At 47.1% G+C, this 26,837-nt stretch overlaps 1 protein-coding gene across 1 annotated transcript in view; it reads left to right on the plus strand.

The window, feature by feature from the left end:
* Positions 1-26,837, plus strand: part of LOC144755872 (all-trans-retinol 13,14-reductase-like) — a 587,155-nt gene that overhangs the window by 71,286 nt on the left and 489,032 nt on the right. Inside the window, exon 2 of the mRNA XM_078645238.1 lies at positions 7,191-7,373. Within this exon, the coding sequence (XP_078501364.1) occupies positions 7,191-7,373 (183 nt within the window). The remainder of the gene's footprint in view (positions 1-7,190; positions 7,374-26,837) is intronic.

Consider the following 26,837-nt stretch of genomic DNA (forward strand, 5'->3'; position numbering starts at 1 on the left):
TCCAGTTATTATTCAACAGTAGGTTTTAGGCAATTTATAGACAACCTTGTTGCTTTAGGAGGGGAGCATACTGTTGCACTGGCATCCCACTCGATGGAAGTTCCTGAGCTGATCTCAGGTGAGTGTGATGCGCGGCTTCATAAGCACACTTCAGACAACTTGCTGCTGGTGGGCCACCGCACATGGCTGTGAAACTTAGCTCACAGTGGCCGGGCCATCAGTATGATATACTGGGCTCTCACACTTCTCTCTGGGTGGGCCTTGGAGGAAGATGCCTTGATCTCCATATTGCTTTGCCTTCTTTTTCCCAGAATATTCTAGCAAGGATTTCTGGAATATATCCTACCCTTTCCAAGATGGCTATCTTGCCATTATTTGCTATGAGGTAATTTGCAATCCAATATGGCGAAGCTCTCTTCCAGGAAGGTATTTCCTGTCTTTAGGGTGTGAAAGCCAGCTGATCCTTTTCTCCTTGCTTCGCAACAGTTCTTGCTCCTTGTTAGTATGTATCCTTGCTAATTAACAGCTTTAGTTTGCTGGTTCTTCAGCCATATAGTTTCAGCTTATGGACTTTCCTGTATGTTGTGAACTCTCCTGCTCCACAGAGTCCAGTCTCTTTTCCTTGGGTTTCACTTGTCACCTGGAGCCTTGCTGTAAACTCTGAGTTTTCTAGCCTTTGGACTTTTTCCTCCATCCAGGGGTGCTTCACTAACTCACTGGCAATTAGGTGCTTTCAGGTGTCAGTGGTAGACCAAGACTGTTACTAACTGGGCTCCCCGTCCTCGTCACATTCAGAAGTCCTTCACTAGGCATTCTGTCCATCACAAGGAGGGCTCTGCAACACCTAGGAGAGCAGCTCTGTTCGTTCTTCTTTTTGTACCATTCCCCTTTCCCCTCTAGAGCAACTTTCATTCATCATGTGAAGATCTATGTGATGAGTGGAAGTGCTTAAAGCGGAATTAAGATCTAGCATCTGTGAACCTCTATTGCTCGCATGTGATAACATATTTCAATCGGTTGAGCCAGGCCTGACAGCTGTTGAGAGCATCAATTTACACAAAGACTGTGTCTGGAGAATAGCCTAGAGAGAACAGATGGAAAGAGCACCGACTTATACCAGTTCTGAAAGAGAAGCCAGAGAATCCACTTCCCCTTCATGCTTTGACTGTATAAAAGTGGGAAAGATTGGCCCACTGGTTGTTCAAGTTCCAAGATCTCTTTGACTAAGGAATGGAGTGCTCAACAGAATACAGAGAGGACTGCTTTGCAACACGAGCTGGTGTACTGTTGACTCGATAGATAGCTTCCCAGAGCTGAGGGGATTTCACCTGGAGAATTGCTTTGCTAGGAGCGAATCCTGTGACCTGCAGTATCTTGAAGTCAGCTGCTTTGAGGGAGAACAAGCCTGCCAACCTTCAGAGTTGTATTTTAGCTGTAGTACCAGAGCAGCTGCAACACCAGAGAAAAGTGCCAGAATAGACGGTGTCACTACGACAGGAGAGGTGTGCACCAGAGGACTGTGCCGATCTATCCTGAAGACTGTACCCACTGCTGCAAGGGTGGTGCTGAGGCTGACTGACTGTGAACTTTGACCTATGCCACCCACCCACTGACTGACCAAAGCGCAGTAACAGGTTCATCATCAACCAGAGAACTGTATCATCAGCGGAGCCCCCAAATGCCTTTGAGGACTCCGGGTGGCAATCTTCACTGTGCCTTCAGCTGCCCTACCGAATGTGGGTGGAACCTCTAGCTATTGCACCTTCTACCAGAAAAGAGAGCAACAATGGCACATTCTGCTGGTCCTCGTTGGCCACTCAAAGAGGACTGAAGTGCTGCTGCTATGGTGAGATTGGTACTTGTCCTGGAACTCAAATCCAAAAGGGAGTATCTGCTTAATACGAAGAAGGGACAACAAGGGGGAAGGTGGATGGGGGAACAGTACCCGAGATGCATTGGCCCAAGCTCCAGTAATGTATTTGTGCCTGTTTCCTGGTGTATATCAATGTGAAGTACTGGGTTGGACAATCATTTTTATTTTTTGATTTCTGAGTTTGCACACTCCATCTCTATCTCTTTGAGAAGCTTGTCTGCAAGAGAGCGGACAGGGAAACAAATGTCCGCTCCCACCTGGCGGGAGAATTCTTAAAGCTCCCAACAGGTGGGAGCAGAAATGTTTTCTAAGCCCATGCTCTTGTGGGCAGGGAGAGTGTCCTGGGGTGGGCTCCATTGAAACCCATAGCGAAGCTTTTCTCAGGGCCTTAACAGGCTTGGGGACGGTGGTCACGCTCCTCCTCCCCTTTAAATATATATCAAAACGGGGGGTCAGATTATTTAAAAAAAAGAAACAATGGTGGCCGCCATTTTGTTTTTTTCCCTGTGATCCCGCGGGGAAAACCATTTTTTTAAATGTTTGGTTCTGGGGCCCCCGCAAAGGGGCTGAGGGACAGGGTATCCCTACCTGCTCCCTTAGATATTTTCTTTAAATATTTTCAGGACAGGGTACTAAGTACCCGGAGTCCTGTAATGGTCCCACAACATTTTTTAACAAGTTGCGGTCAGCAATGAGAGTGCTTGCTCCTGTGGGAGCAGTTTTTGTGATATTGCGTTCCAAAAACGTTTATGGAAAATACATGGAGATTTTCCGTTTTGCCCCCCCCCCCTTTTCTCAGCCCACGCTTGTCGATCACCAAACCAAAAAGGCATTTCCTATGGAAAAGCAGATCTAACTATAACTACCTAGTGGTAGCTGTTTGTTCTTCCTGTTTTCTCTTTATTGTCTTTTGCCCCCCTCTCCCTTTACTCTCTCTTTCTCTTAAATGCTCTTCTTTGCTGCCAGTTTCTAATTGAATTCTTGTTCTCTTAATTACCTCTTTCCCAGTGCTCACTGTCCTCCTTTGCTCACTTTTTAAGTTGCTCACCAATCCTTTAATCTCTCTTCCTCTCTTAATTTTGGTACCCTTCCTCATGCTTACTCCCTTAGCTCTTTACCCTCTGCTCCCTGCTTTCTCTTGCTCTCTGTTTCTGTTTGTTCTCTTTTTATGTTTGCTTTCCTTTCCCCTTTTCACTCCATTCTTAATATTCACCCCTTACCTCACCTGTTACTCCTAGTTTGCTTACCCTTATATCCTTTGTGCACTTTCTCTTAGCTTTCTCATTTTGTCTTTCAATGTTTTTTCTCTTGCGCTTTACATCCATTGCACACCCTGTGCTTAGCTGTGTCCATATGTTGCACTCTTTCTCTATTTTCCCATCTTCCTCATAATATTTATGTTCTCTTCCACCCATTTCTCATTCTGTTACCCTTTATTTTCTTGTTTTATCTATTCGCCCTTGCTCTCTCTTCCTACAGCTCTTCCTACTTTTACTTCTTCTTTGACCTTTTTCACTTTGCTCCCTCTACTCCTTTGTTACCCTTTTGCCATTATTTGTCTATTTCCTTTTTGCTATCTTTCCCTTATTATCCATATAAGGTTTCTGTGAGAAAGTGGATTATTAGTTGGGGTGGATGGTAGCCCACATAAAGAAATACAATAAGGTCACTATTCTTGTTAGGTTCAGTAAAGGTTTCAGTAAATTAACCTGAGCTCCCCCTCTGGTATCTATGGCACAAAGCAGACAGGGTTAACTTAGGAAAATGTGTCAAGCATTTAGAAGTACCAAAAATAGTTCAAGCATTCACAGCACAGTAAAAATCCCACTCCAATTCATAAAAATATAGAACAATGTAATGGACAAATTACACAAAACGACAAAAATCCAAGAAGGGGAACCGTACAATTTAAAAAAAATTAAATAAAAATAATGTGAAAAAGCAACTAACAATGGTCACCTGGTTGCATTTGACCGGAACCTAGGCGGAAGTTAAGGCTGACCGCGATGCAGCACAGATCGGAGTCAGAAACAAGGTTCATTCTGGTCAGAAGTTTTACCTTCTGCGTTAGTCTTTGAAATAGGAGTAAAAAATCCTCAGTGGGGCAAGGCAGCAGGCTATGACCAAGATGGGCTCCACAAGGCAGGATAGGAGTCGGAAGAATTCCTGGTGATGCCGTTGACTTTTGGCAGTAAAGCCTTGAGTGGGAGAAATTCAAAATTCATGCTAAATGATAGTCCCTCGCCGGCCGGATTCTTATGGCACCTTCGGCCAGCTTTGTGCTTGGTCACTTTTTTGGAGCTCTAATTCCTCTAGCGGGAAATGGCTGAAAGCTATAGTTGAAGAGGACTCCATGAGGCCAGAAAGCCTCTCAGCAATTTCCTGCTGAAATGGATTTGCTGCTGCGTGAAAAGCTCAGAGCAACCTGAATCTCTGGCCCAGTGGCAACACACGTTTCATTAGATTGACTTGGAAAATGTGCCCCGATTCTTGGGTCTTTGAGGCCGAAAAAGCCCCAGGTTTCTCAGAATGTTGGGAGTAGTACACTTTGACAAAGCCAAGGGTCCCAGTATCCCAGGGACAGCACTTGGGGTCACGTCTCACTTCAGCAGAAGCCACTAGCAGGGTCCAGTGAAGATCCAGTTGGAATTGGAAAGCTGGGCTCTTCTGTTAGAATCCCGCTGTGTCCTTGTAGCTTAACAGGAGGTCAGTGAACTGGCCCTTGGAGTCCACTTCTTTTTCCTGGGTACATGTGGGAGCAGGTGTAGCCGTTCAGGACTCAACAGCAGGTGCAGTCCTTTTTCTGTCTTCCACAGGTCCAGTAGTGTTCTGAATAATGGAAAGTATACAGGGTGCCACATTAATGCCTGACACTAGCTTGTGGGTGAGTGTGACTCCTGGTCCCTTCCTAGCCAACAGAGAAAAAGTTCCCAGGGGTGATCCTACCGATTTTTGCAGCAGTCCCTGAGTCCTCTACCGTGAACAATCCCACAGTGCCCCTCTCTAACTAAATCCAACAAGGCAAAATGTTCTTGCCTGTAGCCACCCTAGTAGTGTGGCCAGGGAAATTAGCAACCCCTCCTCTAGTAGTCACTAAAAACTGGCATCCCCTCTTCCACTGGGGAAGGTGCCTGACTAACGAGAACGACAAAGAAGGAGGCAGGCTTGGCTGCTTCTGCCTGTAAAAGGGTAGGCCTCTATGAAAGTAAGTTCCTTGGCACTGCCCAGATGGTCATCATATTCAGAGGAACAGAACACCTCGCCACACCCAAGGTCTTTGTTTCAGCACCGGGAGCAAGTTCACGTCTCAGGAACGAGCTAATCAGCTTTTGGGAGATAGTTGGAACTGCATGTAAATATGTTTGTAGAGGTTTGAGGCAAGTAAAAAGTGAGTTTTTAAAAGAAGCTTTTGTGAAATATTTAATACAAAATGACTTTGCTAATAAATTGAGCTTGTAATAAATATTTTAAAAGAATTAACTTTTTAGCTGGTTGCTAGGTGGAGTCAACATTATTTAATTTTAATACTACCTCCCAATGCTTTCCTATGTAACAGCTAAACCTGCTACAATGAAAATAGCTTTTAGGACAATGTCACTCTATGGACATGCTTAACACTTAAATTGTACATGTCCTTCTTTTATGTGCATGAACCCTGCCGTACTGCAATTTAAGATCTACCTAGAGATGACGTATTAATATTGAAAAGGAGTATTTATGCCTTGCAAAAGGGATTCATTTGGCAGGTCAAATTTGCAGGTTCAAAACTGCACCGGCAGGCTACAGGGGTATGCCTGTAGTCATGTTTTGTACTGTCACTCTACTTGGAGGTACAGTGGGTGCTATAGTCCACGAGAGATATTTACCTTACAGACCCTGGGTACACTTTGTACCATATAAAAGGGATGCACAAATAAGTTAAAATATCTCAATTAGTAGTAAAGCTAATATCAACATGTTTTAGGGCTTAGTGCACAAGCACTGGGAACTGGTTAGCAGAGTCCCGGTGCACAGAGTAAAAAAACTAGCAGCATCAGTCCAAAAAGAAAAATTGGGGTGATCGTGCAAAAAAGAGGCCATTTCCTATAGTTTCATTTCCTCTTTTCTTTCTCATCCACTTTATCTTTGTTCACTCTTTCTCTTCCATTTCTTTTTCCTGTCTCTAACTGCTCCATCTTCCTCTTTATTTTACCTTTCTGCCCTTACCTTGTTTGGTGTTCTCTTTTAAAGAACATTCTGTGGCAGCCTTTAATAAATTCAAGAAATGCCTGAAGGACATTGCTGACTGTATAAACAGAAATTGCTTGAAGCTTAATGCAGATAAGACGGAGGTCTTATTTTTCAATCAAGCATCTCCACCCCTGTCGTGCGTTTGGTGGCCTAGGGAGTTGGGCACATCCCCCACTCCTAAGGACTCGGTTAAAAATCTTGGAAATAGGTGGGAGACCTTGCTCTCACGGCACAAGTCCGGCAAATTTACGCAGCCTGCTTTGGAAAAATGAAATCCATCAGAAAATCTTAGGCTTCCTGGCAGATGAGAGCCACAGGATTACTGTCCATGCATTAGTAATCTCCCAGCTGGACTATGCCAACTGTCGCTACCTGGGATTGCCAGGCTAACTGACCTACAGACTCCAGACAGTACAGAATGCAGTGGCAAGGCTCATCCACAGCCCCACTGGCTCCCCATGGCCAGGAGGATTGAGTTTAAGGCTCTCACTCTTGCTTTTCAAGCAATCCTTGGCAAGGGCCCCAGCCACCTCAGGTCGAGGCTTAGCCTATATCGCCAAAAGTGGACATTAAGATCTAATCAGCAGTGTCTCCTCAATTTTCCTCGCTTAGCTAAAATGAGACAGGGTGGGCAGTTCCTTCACAGTCAGGACTGCCAAACTTTGGAATGCCTTTCTCATCGGATGTTAAATATGGAGCATGAGTTCAGAGAGGCGCTAAAAACCTGGCTCTTTAGGCAGATGGAGTAGTATCGCGAGCCATGCAGTGTCTCTAGTCCGGTTTTTCTAGAGCCAGGCCACCTCTGCTGAGGTAGCCGTGCGTTCTATAAATGATCATTGATTGATTGTTTCTCCTAACTTTTTCTTTTCTTTTCTATGTGCTATTTCTTCCCTTTCGATCTCTGTTCTCTATTTTTCTTTCTTCCCTTATTTTGTCTATCATTTCTGCTTTCCTATTTCTTTCTGGTTGCCTTTGTTCTCTTTTTATCTTTGCTTTCTTATCTTCTTTGATTTTACCCATCACATTTTCTTCTTACACCTCATACCATTGTTCTCTTTCTCACCCCCTCTTTTTTTACTCCCTCTAGGTTTCATGGAGCGGAAGATTCCCTCTCACCTGGACGCCATCGTAATCGGAAGTGGCATTGGTGGTCTGAGTGTGGCAGCTGTATTGGCAAAAGCAGGCAAGCGGGTAGTGGTACTGGAGCAATTTGACCAGGCAGGAGGAACTTGTCACACCTTCGAGGAGAAGGGATTTGAGTTTGCTGCTGGTGAGGACTTTTCCCATGGAAAGTAGGGTCAAGCCTGATTTGCATACGGCTGGGTCTAAACTGGAATGGCATGGTGTGCAAAAATGGGATTTAGGCACAGATCTCTGTATTGGGGGTGAATGTTTGATATTGTTTCAGCATTCCGTCTATCAATTGTTCATTTTGCATTGGTGCGGAATGTTGGGCACAAGGTGATGGAAGCGGGTACTGTCCCCTGATACCAGCTAGAGCAGACAGCGAACACTCTCATACTTCATGTAATGGATTCAACAAGAGCTCATGGCTTGCATGGGTTTTCTGACAGCAAGAACTTCCTCTCCACAGCTGTACGCATTAAGATGTGCCTTTCAGTCACAAGCTAGTGCTTTATAAATAACTAAATAAATAAATAAATATATGTATACTGTCACTAGTAACAAACACTACAAACAAATATTCATCTCTGCCATCTTATGCCTGGAGCTGCTTATTCTGTCTGGGTGATGCCAAAACCAGCATCACCGGGCTGCGCTCTTGTGCGCTGAGGGGTATTGGAGGCTTTGGACGTCTAGTCCCGACTTTGATATAGGAAGAGCAATTAGCTACTCTATCCTGCATTCATCTACCTTCTCGTCTTCAGTAATCACTGAGGAAGCAGAAGAGCTTAAAAGAGGCTACTGGTGTGAAGGCAACGTAGAGAGGACAATCACCTCCTCTCCCCAGCACACCCTTTTTTGTAGAGTCAGATCTACTTCAAGATGTGCCAGAGAACACCCACCAATTGATGCCCCTCATTAACCTGCCTCACCCATCCATGTGTCTTTTAGGAAGTGGGTAGGGTCCAGTTCAGTTCAGTGATAAAGTAAACAGTAAAGCACTTCTCACAAAGACATCCTTAATTCCCAAAGAACCCCTACCCTGAACATAGTTCAGCACCTGGGCAATACCACTCCAAAGCCAACCAAGTATAACCAACCAGAAATAACAGTACTGTAGCCTAAAAGAGAAAATATAGGGGACATACATGGGATGTTATTGTAATGTATTGTATTGTATATTGTATTGTATGGTAGCATTGATAAACACTTTATATCTTTGATGAGGCACTGGAGTGTACCTGTAACTCTTTCAGAATAGATGGTTGACAGGGTGTTTAAAGTAATGTAGCCTGCATTGGGTGGGGTGTAAGAGGTTCATAAGCAGGCTCCATACATGGTGTGGTGAAAGTTGCTACACCTTAGCATGAGGTGCTCTGGAAAGTAAGAGGATAGACACAGCCTTGCTTTCTACCGATCTAGGTGTGGTGAGTATCCTAGAGTTGACACTGTCATTGAATGCATAGGATTTGGACAAAACGATTCATTCATCAATGGAGTATATCACATAGGGTGCTACTAAAAGCAACAGAGTCCCAGCCCCTGGATGTACTGTGAATCTAACATGGTACATACCTTTTGGGGTCCACCCAAAAGCAGTTGACAACAAGCTATCTGTCAGCTGACAAATAGATCATTGGACACCATGCACTATTAGATGAAAAATATGGAAACCAAAATTACTTTCATGAAATCTGAGGCATCAAGCAAAACAAAGCATCAGGAAAAAGTAAACATTGATGTGCATATTGTGAAATTGTCCACACAAAATATTAAACCACATAAACTAACCTTGGGCGATCAACATTCTATCTCCTCAAATGCAAGGATTTAGTGGTTTAAAGTTGTTCCATCCGGCACACTGTGTAAGGTCTTATAAGCTCCCAAATGTGCAGCATCGATTGCAGGATTTGTTCAATATGTTATGCTCAATTTTGAGACTTCAATATGATAACCGAAGTTGGTGGCTTATTGAACTAATGCATTCACTGTAGAGGCATGTGTGTGACCTCATAGCCCCAGGTTCAAATCCCAGCGGTCCACTCAGCTTTCATCCTTCTGAGGTCGAAAAAATGAGTATCATTGAGTTGGGTTACAGTAAACATCTGTTATTCAGCGCCAAGATACCCTTTGTGGTGAACGTGTGCTTTACAAATGAACGTTATGTTATAACAGAATTGCTGCACCAAAGTCCTCTTAGACAGTTCTCTTCTAGTGTATAATGCGAGTAACTGCCATGAACCAACTGGTAGGTCATGAGTCACGCCTGGTATCTTCCAAAAGCAGCAATGTGAAGTTGAGGAAGAAAAGTGAATGTAAAAGGCTGTATGGCCTGAAGTTATTACACTGAGCAAGGCAAACTTAAAGACCAATCTCACTGATTAAAATATTCTCAATAGGGGGACAGCGGCCAAGCAAGATGGCCGAACAGACAGAAATGTAGTGTGCTCCGTCGTCCTTTATCATGTTCTTTGTCATTATCCCAAAGTATCCTGCCCTTAATATCCTGAAGTGCCGACCAAAACCAGCAGATAAACCTGCCTGAACACACTTGAGGAAGAGGACCTGGCAGAGATAGACTGAAGCAGTGCACCAGAGAGACCCATGCGTTGAGGCCAGAGGACATCCCGAGAGGTGCTCCCCCACGACAGAGCAAAAACAGCTTTGGCAGCCATGTTGGACCGGGATTTGGTCAGACCTTCTGTGGGCCGCTGTGGAGTTAAGTGAACAAGTTGATTGCTGCTGGCCTGGAGAGATTCCCACCTTACTGAGCTGAGATGTGAAAGGCAGTGGCCCTATTGGATCGGGCTCCGCCACTGAGAGTACTCCACAGGGTGCAGTGTGGCCGGGCATCTTGTGCGACTCGGAGGAGCGACAGGACTGTAGGGGTCCTGCAAATGGGCACCACTTCCTTCATCACTGTTTGGATGGTACTCTTGGGGGTCTCCCTCACTGTTTGCTGGTGACCAGCCTTGGCCTGAAAGAACGTATATGTGAGAACTGGTTTCTGGCTGAAGTCACATGGTTTAGACGGAGAAGGGAGTCCAAAGTTTCACATACAGGCTGGTGGTGGAGAGAACACTGGTACTGGGCAAATGGTGGAGATGTGCCCATGGCGTCTGGATGGTCCTGGAAAGCGGGTGAACTCCTGCACCTGAGCCTAGTAAGGGAGGGCTTCACAGAAGACGCAACACTGTTGGGATGTGTTGAACTGCATCAACTGTTGGGGAGTTAGGGTGCTCTTCCTCTGCCTTGCCACTCTGTTTCACCTGTCAGACTCTGTAGTTCGAAACACATGCGGGACACGGAGCCCTAGCGATATGGGGAAGTAGAAAGCTGCCTGAGCAACTCATGCAGCACGATAATACAATACACATAGGGTCTGGGCCAGCATCCCATACATTAGGAGGCCGCCGCAACAACTGGGGACTCCGGTAACCCCCAGAGGAGCCCACAGGGCAGAACTAATGGCAGGTATACAGAGCTCCTGGCAGCACTGGAGCGTAAGATTGACTGGGTCTCCTTCGAGGTAACTTGGCATTGACTTACACAAGATAGCCGATAAGGTCAAAATAGCTGAGCAATCAACAGGCATGTTATTACAGGGAGTAAATACCCTCAAAAATCAAATGTCCAAAATGATGGTGGTGGAGAAAGTGCTGGAAGACGGGGTGGAGGATATGGAGGTGCATTCACGTTGCAACTATTTACGATTCCTAGGCTTTCTGGAGGGGGTGGAACATGCTGCACTTTAACGCTTCCTGGAGCGATGGATCCTACAAGCATTATAACCAGAGGGGCTATTTACAATGTTCTCCATCGAGAAACTGTATAGCAGCTAATAGTGAGGCTGTCACTGGGGGCTCCCTTCGGGCGCTCATGCAGAGGATTATCAATTACAAAGATTGAGACATTATCCTCACGGAGGCTGAAAACATCCAATATGAAAACTGCAAAATTGCAACCTATCTTGATTACACCAGAAAGGTTCAGGCACGGAGAAAGACCTTTCTTAATGTTAAGCAAAAGCTCAGAGCCCCGAACCTCCCATATATGATGTTATACACAGCTAGACTGAGAGTGGTTGCACAAGTTAAAATTAATTTCTGTGAGTGACTGGAAGAGGTGTGATCCTGACTGGAGCTGTAGGATCGGGTGCCGAAACCAGAGTGTGAGGCCTCCTGAGCACATCCCATTGATGAAAAAAGGATTGGCTATCAGGCGGGACATGGGGCCCTGTCTGAGCCCAAGATAAGACACGCCGGCGGATACCACGAGTGATAGTGCGGGGAGATGGCACGCCTATCGTGGAGGGAGGTGCGGAGTAGGCAGGGGGGTGGTCCAGAGAGGAGTCCCCCGAAGAGATGGAAGCGTCTTTGGAGATCACGATGACACCTATGGGATGTATTGTCCAAAGCAGAAGATGAGTGACCTATACTTCGTAATCTACCCAGGGACTAGTGTGTCTGTCACCTCCAACTACTCGACATGGGCGTGGGGGGGGGCAGAAAATGAAACCGGACTGGTTTGAATTAAATTGTTTGTTTTGCAATGTAATTCTGACTTAAGATATGCAAGGCACTTGATAATACTGCGATTACTTTGACAGCATACATGCTAAGGATGGTTAGGGCTGCTGCGGTGGGCCTCCCTCATGACGCCTTGTCCAGTCTAGGTTTTGATGTGTTGAGGCAGTGCCCTTCCTCCACGTATTCTATTTAGTAGCATAAGTGTGGCATAGGTACAGTAGATGTTGAGTTGGATCAAGGGAGGGTGAAGAGGGCAGACACACCGTTTGTATTATTTGAAGTGTTTACCCGGGAAGGGAGAGGTGGATAGGGGTTGTGGTTGGCGGTTCAAAGTTTTAAACAACTGTGACACTACATTAGCTGGCTCACTGTTACAATGCCACATGATGTCTGGAAGGGTTGCAGGGCTAGGGGAGATGGGTGGATAGGAAGACTTCAGCCCTCCAAAAGGAGCTCCCTAGACCCATGACTGCGGATAAATACAACTTCCTCACCTAGAATGTCTGTGGTTTGAATGTATACATAAAATGCTTATAGCCTTCATACAGGAGATTCATTTGGTAGATACAGAGGCTGAGAAGTTAAAGAATAAATTGAGGGGACAATTGTACTCCTCTGCATATTAAGCAAATGCCTAAGGGGTCTCAGTGCCGGTGGCATGTGGGATTCCCTTGCGTGCGGGCGGAATTCCGCTCGTACGCTGACTTTTGCGAAACCGCATGTTACGTGACGAGCTGGGCTCGTCATCAGCGTAGCAGGAGGCTACCTCATGACGAGCCCAGCTCGTCATCAGCGTGCAAGGGGTTAAACGTATGTACTCTAGCGGACATAGAAGGGAGATATCTTCTCTTGCAGGGAACATTGGATGGGATGGAGTTCAATGTCCTCAATCTCTATGCACCGAGTACAGACAAAGGAGACTTCTTTTTAAAGCTGTACGACCTATTATCGGTATTCCTTGGTGACCCGACACTTTGGCGGGAGAGTTCAAATATATATTAGATGGGTCCCTTGACAGACATCCCCCGACAAAACACGAAGACATGTATGTTGACAACACTGCAACAAGTAATGTCTAACACAGGCAGAGTGGATGTATGGAGGAAACTTCAGCCAACAGTCAAGGTATATTTGTGGCACTCAGCATAAAAGATGGGTGAAAGACACCATTGAATGGGCACAGGCAGAGGAGACTCATGTTAGGCTCGCTGGTAGAGACGACAAGGTTACTGAAGACTTAGAGGATTTGGGAGAACCACCTCTGCGCTGGCAAGCAGACATTTGTAACCAACCTAGACCTTCGAGGAGATAGAGACACAAGAAGAGGATCAGATGCCTCTCCCATGAGCAGTCGGTGATACTTCTACGGCGCCCAGCATGTTCTCGAATGGTAGCAGTTTGGTTTGTTGGGGTGAGAGGGGAAGCACGAGGTATAACCAAAGATGAAGGAAAGGATGTGCCTTGTATAGCTGTTAAGGGGAGCAGGTAGAGACACTGCTAAACCCGGACAAAAGGAAGGCATGCTCAGGGAGGACAGGTCATTATATCATTAACATATTTACGGAACTGAAGAAGAAATGTCACAGTTGTTTTGTTATTGCATTTTTAAAGCATGTATGAGACACTCCAAACACATGAATAAAAAGTTAAACAAATATGCTCAATAACATCTCAAAAGCAAACAGAGGCATAATCCCTAGGGGCACTGTTAAACAACCAGGATGTATACAGTGCAAAGTACACTCAGAAGCAAAGAAAGTCACAGACCCCTGGGGCACTGTAAGGCAATCATAGAATATAAGATTACAGTGAGTGAGTCTAGGTGAATCATCCTGAATCACAGTACTGTTCCAGTTTATTGTTGGTTGAGTAACTACTAATGGGAGAGATGAATTCAAGCACTCCACATCTCACTTTTGGTTTTTATCTTCAAAGCACCATGTGCAGGATATGGGGCCAACTGTATGAGCCCATTTGCGTTTGCAAAAGGTCTGATTCGGTGATTCGGGCAGTTTGTGACAGCAAAAAGGCTTGTTGTCATGTCTGAAACCCAAACTGGGATTCGTAACACATTACCGAATAGCATTTTGGTTTTGCAATCAAATACCAATTCGATATTTGGAAGGGGCACGTTTAGGGCATCACTTTCAAATGTCAAATCATAATGGTATGTATTATTGTTTTGTGAATGAAATCCATTTGCAAATCATTATTACTTTACTGACTACAAACATGTAGTGGTAACCCATTCACAAATGGGGACCGGTGCAAACACTGACAATTTTTTTTTCAATTCATCCCACAAGCCTTTTAAACATGCCTTATTTAAAAACAATCAAAGACCTGGTGGTTTGCTGAAATGCAAAACACTCTGTGATGGCTGGGATTCATAAAATGTCACAATTTGTGATGTGCTTCATTAATATTCATGAAGCAGTTTGAATTGCGACCCACTTGTCATAGGTATTTTGTGAAACAAATTATTAGTACTTACAGCTGGATTCATCAAAGACCCGTTTTGCGAGTCTTTAATAGCGATTCATAAGGAATCGCTATTAAGGACTTGCAAAACGGGATTCATGTAGGAATCGCAAAATAAATTGCGATTCCTACAGCTTCCTTATTTGCGATTAGCAAATTGCTAAAGGCCCATAGGAATGAATGGGGAGTTATTCCTTATTTGCCATTAGCAATTTGCTAATCGCAAATAAGGATGCGATTTCAAGGGTGCAGGGGTGTCCAAAGGGCACCCTGTAGCACCCCTGAAATGTGAATTTACACTGATGTTGTGCACACACATGTCCAAAGGACATGTGTGTGTGTAACATGCAACTTAGAAAAATGCATTAAAATGCATTTTTCTAAGTTTTCGCTATTTACCACGAGGTTTGACTTTGTGGTAAATAGCGGTCCTAAATTGCAAATTCGCAATTTTTAAATGTTTCATGAATGGCATTTAAGGAATCTCTAATAGAGATTCCTTAAATGCTAATCCTCGCAAATTTGCGAATTCTTTATTAGCGATTTTTGCATTTGGGATGATAAATCCCAAATGCAAAAATTGCAATCGCAAAGGGCCAGATTCTCAGAATCTGGCCCTTTTGCGAGCGCATTTCGCTTGATGAATCTGGCTGATAGTTCTTGTAAGATTTCATCTCAATATGGCTCACATACTGGTTGCTTATCCATCTCATACCCACGGCAATAAAGATCTGATAACCTGCCCTTGTGATGCAAAATCACCACAGCCACAGCTGAATTTTTTATTTTTCTGTGACCTATACAAGGCCCAAGAACAAAAGACCTTGGTCTCCTGCTCAGAATCCTTAATATTAAATGATGCAGGCCTGCATTACTACATCTCCAGCTGCTTCAAACCAAACTGGGACTGCATGCAGTCGATAGGTTTATCTCAGCCTCTGTTAGGCTACGTAAAATTGTGGGGGAATAATGATCAATTGCAGGATATCTTTTTCGGTTTCCTTAGTAGCAACTATCATGCATACCCCGCTTACTGTAGATTAAATACTGTTTGCACTATGCACTTTATTACAAAATGTAAATGTATTTAAGCTTGTAAAGCGCACTGCTACCCGTCCATAGGTCTCCTGGCGCTGTATAACTCTGGGGAACCCGTCCTGGCTTTCCCTGTGGGATGGTCCCTGCTGGGAGTCCCCAAGGTGGAGCCAGGCATCCCCGGAATTGATGGGGCTGGTGTGGAGATTAGGCAAGCTAATGCCCAGAGTTGCCGAGTGGAACCCCTGATTAGAGTAAGCACCAAAGCGAGAATTATCGAGTCCGCTGACCAAGGTCCACGACCCTGCCGCGTCAGGAATTGAACCCTGGTCCCGGGCCGACTTCTGCTCTCGGGTCTGCCGCCTCTAACCAGTGAGCCACACTACTCCACAAATATTTATGTATGTTTGATGCTACTTTGCAGGAAGTTTACTTAAATGAACTCTGGCTTGTCTAAAATGCTGCTGGGATTTTTGTCATGGAATTGCCTTACTTTTTTACTCACTGTGTTTGGTTTTGTGTGCTTTAATGTTTTCACAAACACATAACGTTTTGGTACTAAGGGGTCGATTAGGATGGCGGTCGGAAAACCATTCTGACCGCCGTGGTGGCGGAAATTAACCGCCCGCATGCACCGCAGGAAAAGCGGTGGTCAAATTAGGATGAACTGCCAGAAAAATCCGACCGCGGTAGTCGGATTTGCTGCGGAAAGACTCAAAACCGCCGCACATCCAGCGGAATGACCGCACGTCAAATTAAGAAATAATTGCGGTGACATGGAACGATCTGATGTTTCGGACCACTGCGATCACAACAATAGATGAATGGGAGAGCCGGCGGAAGGGCTGTTGTATTCCCACTGCCGCGGTCGCTCCGGAACAGTAATGGCGGTCGACAAAAAAACACACCACAAGGCTACCAAGTGTGGCCATCAACCTGCCTCTGCCTCAAAAAACACCAAACACACCCCAATGACACATCCCCGTGGCAAGTAGAAAATACAAATTGCAGGTCAACCCACACAACACACCTGACAGGAATGCTCCATTTTAACCAACCCACATAGCTGAGTATAAAACCAGCTCTTCCCTAACCAGAATCCTTTGCACAGCTCCATAACTGAAGGAACCAACCCAGTAGCTGAAAGGAGAGGCAAATCACCACACATCTCACCAGCACAACAACACACACATCACCACCACCACCTTCACAACTGTACTCTTCACACATCTGCACACCATGTCACAGAAGTAAATGCCCAAATTCACTGACAAGGAGTAGTCTATGAGGATAGATGAGGCAATACGAGTAGAACCACATTTGTTTGGAAGCCTGGTCCAACAGACACCTCAAGCCAGAAAAAATCAAACGTGGGAAAGGATTGTCAACAAAGTCAATGCAGTAGGGACCATCCCCCGCTCCAAGAAGGAGATCAGGAAGCGGTGGAATGACCTCAAGAGCAAGGTGAAAGAGAGGAACAACAAGAACATTAAGCTGGCTCAGATGACTGGTGGTGGCCCTCCCATTCCACCACGAACATTCACCGAATGGCAGGAAAAGGTACTTGCCACACTGCATCCAGACAGTCTCACAGGAATAAGTAACGACAAATGTCAACCATTACACTGCTTTGTACTGTCTTGCACAACTACAAAGCGACACCTCCTAGCCCCAAATGCATGCATGTGCACCACACTCTTCCCAAAACATGTCTCACAGATCCAGCATCCACTCCCTCTGATACACCCCAAAGGTAGCTAGCAATATTACCATGGGGGCATGTGCACAGGCAGCCATCACTACAACTCCCACCAGGCACCCGGTCCCATAGGTGAGCAAGATGTAACACACCACCCCACACCCACAACCATGTGTTAGCCATTGCAATGCCCATCTTCACCTAACAGGTAGGTAGCCATCTTAACAGGGAGGGGTGTTTGTGGGTGGGATGCCATCCCTCCAACTCCCACTAGGCTCCCTTGTCCCACAGCTGAGCAGGATGGAGCACTTCCCTCCCCCAAACCATGTGGCAGCTATTGCATTGCTTTCTTCAAACTAACAGGTAGGTAGCTATCTTAACTGGGAGGAGTGTGTGTGGGTGGGAAGACTGCACTAAAACTCCCCCCAGGCCCCCTGTCCCAAAGCTCAGCGGAATGGAACATTAACCACACCCCAAACCATTCGTCAGCCATTGCATTGCTCACCTACACCTAAGAGGTAGGTAGCCATCTTAACTGGGAGGGGTGTTTGTGGGTGGAAAGCCAGCACTACAACTCCCACCAGGCACCCTTGTCCCATAGCTTAGCAGGATGGAACACTCCCCACACAACACAATCATGTGGCTGCCATTGCATTGCTCTCTTCAAACTTACAGGTAGATAGCCATCTGTTGCTCTCTTGTCCCACCCCTGAGCAGGATGGAACACTCCCCCATCCAAGAGCCATGTGTAACCTATTCTCTTCCTCTGCTCCACTTCCCAGGGAGGTAGCCATCCTAACAGGGAGAATATTTTGTGGGTGGGAAGCCAGCACTACAACTCCCACCAGACCCCCTTGTCCCCCAGCTGAGCAGGATGGAACACTCCCCACACCCACAACCATGTGCCAGCAATTCACCTCAACTGTGTCCCAGTACAGGTAGGTAGGCAGTGTATGCACCCTCCCATTCCTCTAAAAAAGCATGGATCCATATGACCACACCAGCCCTCACATGTCTGATAGGCACTTCCAGTGTGCAGACAGCTAAGCGTATGTAACTGTAACAGAAATTAAAGTTTGAACCACAAAGTCACATGTTGAAGAAATTCAGGGCACAATCATGCACAGCAACTGTCCCCACCACCACCTCAGCAACAACAACTGCGCTAACCTCTGCTGCAACGACCTGTCAGCCTCAACCACCACCACCACCAGTGCTGCCTGCAACACTCTCCCTGCCTCAGAGGCTATCAGCACTACCCAACAATCTGAGGAGGGCAGGGAGAGTCTGCGGGTGCGTCGAGTGGCAACACCACAGGTCCGGGACAGCAGGGCAGATGGGAGGGCAGCTGTGGGACAAAATCAACAGAACACTGGTGGCGAAGCCATGGCTAACATCGTCCGAGTCCTTGGGGCATATGAACAAACAAAGGGACACATGGGCCAGGTTCTGGAAGAAGTGCGTGAGCTCTGCCTGCTGCTGAGGTCCATGTACACGCAAATGGGCCAAATCACGGACCTCATGGGCTAGCTTGTGGGTGTTCTGAGGGACAGACATGCGGCCCACAGGACAGCTCAACCGCCCTCCAGTGGCCCGCAGGATGTTACTCCCACCACCTCAGCTGCAGCCACAGAGAGGGGTGAGCTGGAACAGGATCGCTGAGCCCGAATCAGAGGCCCCTCCTGGAAAATGCTAAATGGGCCGTCCGAGAAACGCTACGGGAGAATCACGTGGCAAAGCACCAGCCACATGCAAGTCAAAGAGCCAGCCATGATGGCACCTCTCTTAACCTTGACATTGACTTTGTTGACTATCCTTACCCACACTGCTATGTTGATGGTAGGTGTCTGTTGGACTGTGTCACCACATCAATTTGGTGACTACTTTATTGTCTCGTCTACCATTGCTGACTACTCATTGATTCACTTTGCACCATTTTCTTAAACCGCACTTGTCTGTCACAAACAATTGTTGTAAACAAACACTTTACACACCTATGTCTTTGTGTCAGCTCCATGTTTATCACAGGATGTACAATGTTGACTCTGATTCCAATGTACCTGAAGCTAGGATTGTGACGAAGCATTGAGAGACTGAAGGGACCTAGAAAGATACAAAAGAACAACATTTACTTGTCAGGGGATGGCATCACAGCCAGTACATCGCATTAGCCATCAAGGCACACAACTCAACACACATTAAAATGAGAAACAATATCAAGATATACATCATGTGGATGGTCATGACTTCACTGTGCCACAAACATCAGACATCAGCACAGAGCCAACAGTCAGCAGTCAGCAAGCTCCCACAGGCCTTTGTACAACCAACAAAGATAACAGACAATGTCACTGCTGTACAATGTCACTCCCACTCAAGGGCAGTAGCGGTTGATAAGCTATTGGCGCAGGCCAACACCTTCCTCCTCTCCACTATCCTCATCACTGGACATATATGGGTTTGCAGGTGGGGGCATCTGCTGTTCATCATCGTCCAGGAGCATGGGGATCTCTTTGCGCAAGACCCGGTTGTGGAACATGCAACATGTAACTATGATCTGACACATATTGGGGAGAATAGAGTAGTGCACCTCTGCTCTTGTCCAAACATCGGAATCTAGACTTCAGAAGTACGCTCCACCACACGACGTGTCCTCCCATGGGCCTCATTGTAGGGGACTTCACCGGGGGTCCTGGAATCAGTAACCAAGGCCGGTTGGGATATGCAGAGTCACCTAGGTGTGAGATACACAGACCAATTTTGTAATAAAACTGTGGCAGAGGACAGCATGTCACACATACAGCACGCTACTTGGCTGCGTACTTACTCACAATCCACGCTCACTCCGGATGCAGATTTGCCATCAGCTGTGGTACGATGCTGTTACGCAGTATGTAGGATTCATGTGCTGATCCTGGAAATTTGGCACAGACCTGGAAGATTATCATATCCGCTTGGCATACCACTTGCACATTGATAGAATGGAAATGCTTCCTGTTCCTGTAGATGTGCTCACGTGCCTGTGATGGAACCAGGTCAACATGTGTGCAGTCCATGGCACCAACCACATTGAGGATGTGGGCAAGGTCCTAAAATTCACCCTTCACAGCTGCCAATTCATGGTTCCTGGTAAAATGAATGTAGCTGTCCTTGTAGGTCATTTTAGCGGACATGACATCACAAAGCACCATGCTGCACATTGGTTGAAACATCACACCTGCGCTGGACAGCGTGTACTGGAACGAACCAGTTGCAAAGAAATGCAGGGCTGCCATCACCTTACATGTTGCTGTCAAATCAGTCGGATATGTTCTGCGAGGCCTCAGATGGGGCTCCAACTGAGCACATAGGTCTTGAAGGGTAGGTTGGTCCAAACGGAATTTACGTATGATGTCCTCATACTCCATGTCCACAAGCAATGTGAATGGACAATGCACATTTGGTCGCCTCCTAGGTAAGATGAAAAGGGACACATGTCAATTCAATACCCCTATGAGATGTGTCAAACATCTTACGTTTTGACTGACACAGCGCCAACAATGACGGGCCAGAAACAACAGCTTACAGCACAAGTCACATGTAGAGACACCTTGATCTAAAGTAGTTGTACATGTATCCACTATGTACATAGTGAGAACCCCCAAAACAGATTCAGACTATGTGAATGCCAAATGGTAAATTCCAACATCTTGTGTCACCAGACCTGAGAGTAGTTGACACAGCACGTGTCTGAAACTGCAACACTGCTGGCTTCTACATAGCTGCTGTACCTGCCACACCCTCTTGCGTGATTTGGACAGGGCACCCATTACCAACACAATGAGCACAGTGTGTGCATAAAGATCAAGTATAAAAATGAGTTCAGCAATCTACACGGTGAAATAGGCACATTATGTAGCCAGTCCATCATTACTGTGGGTTGCTTAGCCATCTCCAGCACATTGACATGTGTACATATTTGAGAGTCCATCACACAACAGATCTGTGTACATGCACAACAACATCATAAGTGACATGTGAGGGTTTACATGCCAATGCATGTAATCCTGTGCACTGACACGGCATGTGTAGTCATTAGTGGGTTAAATGCCACACTAGCATTGAATTACACTATCTGGTGGCATGATTCAGAGTAAGTGTCTACTGTTCAATGCTGAGAACTGGCCATTGCCACAGCATGATGTGTCCATAGGTGTCGTAAGCGTGCTACGTCACCGCAATCGCCGACATCGGCACCAATTGAAAGATGCCAATTCGTGGTAGCGACTGCCTGGCCCCTGCCGTGTGACACCGCCAAAGCCCATGCCCTATCCGCCAATGGCAACCGCAATCGCGGTAGTGAAATACACATTTGAAAATCGCGGTAGGCGTGCTACGCTACCGCGGGCCGGTCATTGGTGACATTTGAAAAAAGCTGACCTGAAACAACCTATTGCAGTAGCTCAGTACCACTGAAATAATCCCAGGGGGCTATATCTGTCTGGGAGAGAGCCACACATTTCCACTGCATTCAGACACTGCTGTCTTCCATTCTTCCTGCTGCTGTTCCTGTCTCCTTGACCCAGTGATGCCGAGAACTGAGAACATCAGGGCCCGTCCCTTCACCACAGAAGAGCTGGAGGTCCTGGTGAAGGAGATACTTTCACAGTATGGGAGGCTATATGGTGCTCCTGATGTAGTGGTAAGTGTTTCAGAGTGAAAGTTGGAGAGTGCAAACAGTGCACACATGAAGTTGATCTGCTGTAGTATGTGCCTGTGAGTGCAAGTTTGTGTGATACACTGCCTAGCATGTTGACTTCAGATACATGGAGTTTGTAGCCTAATTTCCACAGATCCCTGGCTGCATTTCAGGATGGGAGGGACAAGCAGTGTTTTTGCAGCCATACAGTAACACTGCTGGTTGGGAAAGTGGAAGTCAGAACAAACATTGCCTGTGCTAATGGATGTCAGAGTCCATGAGGTTTACACATGCTCATTTGTGACATTAGACAAATGCGTTTCGTCCAGAGTGTACTGAAGGATATGTGTACACTATTAATATTGCCACCATGGATATGTAAGCATTATGCACAAGATTGAAATGCCTGAGAGTGACACTCTTGGTGGAAATTCACCTATGACACATCAGATTTATGTATTTCTGAAACATCATCCTTCCATTTTTTTCATTATGTGTACTGACTCATATGTGCAAGCATTGTTTGGCCTCTCAGATTGTACATGCATGTGAATGTTCTGATGGCCCACGTTTTACCTCAGTATGAGTCTCCCTCGCCTGCACAGATACTGCACAATTTGCCTGGGACCCATCAGTAAATGGACAGAGTGAGACATATGTGTTGTCAGCCACCCTATTCATCAATGAGGTAGCTTAGGCATGAGGATTGCACAAGACAAACCTAGTGGGAAGGGTGTGCGAATGTAAGATCATGGCCCTAAATGTGACCTACATGACACAGTGGGCCATTCACAGGCCAAGGACATTGAGGAGTGTGTTGTGTTGGTCATAGTGAGTCTGCCCCGACACATCATTTACAACATAATGCATGTCTTGCTCCCTCACATACTGCATCACGGATGAGGGCCTTCTCACATTGCTTTCTGTGCTTGCATTTTTCATGTGTATGCTGGATGGACATTTGAGGGCCCATCAGCAGCAAGTTGGGGGTGAGTATTCTGTAAAGGGTGACTTTGGTTGTGAAGTGACTGCATGTATTCCCAACCCTGAGCCAGTGCAGAGCTCTGTGATGTTTCTAGTGTGATGCAATGGCTTGTAAGTGGCCTCTATGTTGAGTGCAACTGTCGTGCACTTCGTCGTGTGTTTAATACAATGGCACTTGACATTGCAAGATGAAATGTGGCCCTCTGGCATCTGCTGCATTATGGGTGTCATAGCCATGACTGGGCAGTGAATAGCAGTGTGCATCCTCTTAGTGTGTTTTTGGGGATGTGTAGTCCTTAACTTGGAAATTGTGAGTACTACACATCTGACACCAATGTGCAATGGTCGTTGTGCTTCAAAGCACAACATGGTGGACATCAGTAGCTCATGGTCATTATAAAAGGACATTTTAGAATCAGTATCTGTGTTGTCCCCTTAAAGTGACTCCATATATGACTGAGACAACATGTTGAGGTGTATATCTCTCTCACCTACAGGCGCGTAGGTATGTGTACAGAGATCAGTATGTTAGGTTACATTGAGGCACAGGCCAGCTATTTGGCTGTGTGAACATCACATGGGTCATTGATGTCAACAATGCATGTTTCCATGCATCTTCTGAGTTTTGCAATAAGGTTGCACATGCAGACTGCACAGGGTGGTATGCAACATGGGGGTATCATATTCTAGTTTTGTACTTTGCTTGCATATGATGTCTGTGAGTATGGCACTGTACTGAACCTACGTCTCTGTCTATTGCAGCATCTACCGAGGGCACCGAAGGACAGGGGTCGGACAACAGTGGTGACGATTCTGGCACGAATGCTACACACGAGCTCACTGAGACCGATGTGACCAGCGCCTCCGAGGGGGACAGGAGTGCCCTTGAAGACTCACACCCAGGAACACCAACCTCAACATCATCTGACTCCAGCGGGGACTCCTCAATGTTGGTGGGCACAGAGAGTGAGAATGCTGCCTCTTCTTTCACCACACATCGTCCAGGGCCCACCCTCCTGGCTACTACCACTAGTGCTGTCCATGACCGCAGCCCTAGGAAGGGTAGAGTGTCCTTCCCCCAGGCACTGCTGCCCCTGCCCCTGTCTCCACTGCTGCCATCAGTGTGGAAGCGGTGGACCTTTTGCGCCAGCTGTGTGTGGGTCAGAGTACTCTCCTGAATGCCTTCCAGGATCATGACAAGAAGCTGGCACAGGCAGTTGCCTTCATGAAGGGCATTCATTCTGACATGAGTGGGCTGCACCAAACTGTCCAGTCTTTGTCCTCCGCAGTGACGGCAGTCATTCAGCTGTTACAGGCTCAAAGTACAGCTTCAGTTCCTTCACCAACCACCCTGCCAGTGGCACCACCTGACGAGAGTGTACACACACCAGAGCCCTCAGGCTCCAAGTACTCCACATGCAGCACACAACAGCAGCACTCTAAGCGGCCCAGAGCAGACACCATCCCCAAAACAAAAAACAGGCTCACAGGAGCGCAAAGGCAAAAGCCCTTCATGTGAGACTCCTGGGCATCAGGCCAAGAAGCTGGCCTCAAGCTCACATTCATCCAAATCCCCCCATCCAAGGACACTCCCATCCCCACAACTGCTCCCAAAGACAAACAACAGTTGCCCTACCTGCTGTGAAGCTGGTGCCTGCAAAGAGTCAGCACAAAAAGCGCTCGAAGGCAGATTCACCCACAACCTCAACTCCCACCCACACCCCGGTGAAGCTGGGACAGGACAGCAATGTGTGGGGTTCACCTGGCCAACATGGGATGGACGGGAAAAGTCAAGGCCACCGCAAGCGTAACTCCAGATCCAGCAAATCCCCACTAGGAGAGCCACCTGCACCTAAGACACCTTTGGTGGCGAGTGAGGCGTTTGTGCCCGCCCCACTTCCCACTCCTACCAAGACAATTCTTTCCTATTGAATCCCCAAGAAGTGGAGAGGCAACCCTCCACATTCACCCTAACACACGTTGTCTCACAGCAGCATGTTTCCGCCTCCCCGGGCCACCACCCCACCCGGTCAAGCAGCCCTCCGGCCCAAACAGCCACTGATGCCTCTACCTCCAGAGGCGTCACTAAGAGGTGCGGGGGGTGCGGACGGCACCGGGTGACACCATCATATGCGGTGACAACGTGACACCAAAATGCAAAATATTACTCTCTATCAGCTAGATGCATCAAGCTAGATGCATCAAGCGAAATACCGTTCGCAAAGGGGCAGATTCTCAGAATCTGCCCCTCTGCGACTGGTATTTATGCATTTGGGATGCATCATCCCAAATGCATAAATCGCTATTTGCGATTGCATTTAAGGAATCTCAAATTGAGATTCCTTAAATACAAGGCATGAATGTAAAATAGCTAGCGATTTCGCTGATAGGGGTCGCTATTTACCGTGAAATCAAACTTCATGGTAAATAGGGAAAACTGTGAAAAATGCACTAAAGTGCATCTTTCAAAGTTGTATGTTACACACACATGTCCTTGGGACATGTGTGTGCGCAATACCAGTGTCCAGGTCAATTTAAGGGGTGCAACAGGGTGTCCTTTGGACACCCGTCACCCTTGAAATCACATTCTCAAATTGCGATTAGCTAATTGCTAATCGCAGATTGAGAATTCCTCCCCATTCATTCCTATGGGCCTCTTGGCCCATAGGAATCAATGAGATGTCATTCCTTATTTGCGGCTCGCACTCTGCGAGTCGCAGATAAGGAATATTTAGGAATTGCTAATATTTTATAGATTTTGCGAGTCCCTAAATGCGAATCCTTAAACTTCTCAATTAAGGACTCGCAAAATTGAACGTTGATGCATCTAGCAGTATGAGTCTCTATGTCACTCTATGAAATTATTTTTATGCATTGGGCAGGGCATGAAGATTCAAGGTTCTGCTAGATGTTTGAAGTTTTCAAGGTCTACTAAAGCTTTTAGTGAAATGCAGCCACAAAAAGTGTCTAGAAGAAAACCTAGGGCGCGTGGCCAAGATGGCGAGCGGGTAAGACTTGTCTTGCCACGCAGCGGACCGTGAGGCACAGAACTGAAAATGGCAGCCGGGTCCATCCACTCCAATGGAGACCTCACATCTGCCAGGAAGGTAGTTGAGGACTCCCCGGAGGCTGCGGAACACAGTGAAAGGCCTGGTGGAGCGCCCAACGCATGGCTCCAACTCCAAGACGGAGGGAGAGCAGAGGCTGCCAGGGACCAGGAGCCGGTGAGGGGCCTAACAGGCCGTAAAGAGCCCGCTCAGAGAGTCACTGCGAAACAGCAGGGACCGGGGAGGTGCAGGCTTGCCGACACGGAGCATCGGCCGGAGTTATCGACTGGCGCTCCCTTGTAGGCCTAATGTCGGAGCAGTGGCTTCCCTGCAGCCCTACACTGGGGAGATAGAGCGGTGTACTTTGGGGCCCGGGACCGCAGGAAGACCTAGTGAGGCGCATATAGGCCTTCAGCGAGGTAGCTGGGGCAGTGACGGTGCAAAGGACGGAGCAGCCACACGAGTACAGGGGGCATAGGCCAGGCTCATCGACTGGCGACCGAGGGCAGCTGACAGCCAAATCATGGAGCCGGCCCAGGCACAGTTGAGCACGCCGACCCATGGAGAGAGGGGACTGTGCAACCCAAGCGGTGGCGCCAAGGGGCCTGACGGACAATCGAGCCCCCGCTGAGCCGAGAGCCTACCCGGAGCGGAAACTGCCTGAAGCTATGCACCTCGGGAACTGCCTGGGACTAGGACTGGGTTGACTCAAATGACAGAGAAGGCAGTGACGAGGGGATAACGACCGCCCGGGGGGTGATCAGAGGACCACTGAAGGCGACTGACCCCGGTGAGGAGAGTGGTGGGGCGCTCCACACAGATATCGGCAGCAGAGGGAACAGAGCAGCTGCCTGAGAGGGAGCGGTAGGAAGAGGCCTAGAGAGTCGCACAGGACCAAGGCATGTGGCGGATGAGGTGGAGCAGGGTACAGAAGCGCCGCGAAATACAGCAATGCTAGGCCATCAGCCAGAAAAGTGATTGGCGCCCGGGACCCCATACTGAGCCACATCGCTCCTGTTGATGAAGCTGCCACACGCAGACATCAGACGCGGGCTGAACCAGCTCGGAAAAGGTGAAAGCCCTGGTGTGGTGTGGCTGAGGCGAAGCTGAGCAGAGGGGAGGTGCGCTGATCTGCGCCTCAGTGGCATCGGCCAGT

Source organism: Lissotriton helveticus, chromosome 5_1 (genome assembly GCF_964261635.1).
Source record: "Lissotriton helveticus chromosome 5_1, aLisHel1.1, whole genome shotgun sequence".
NCBI lineage: Eukaryota > Metazoa > Chordata > Amphibia > Caudata > Salamandridae > Lissotriton > Lissotriton helveticus.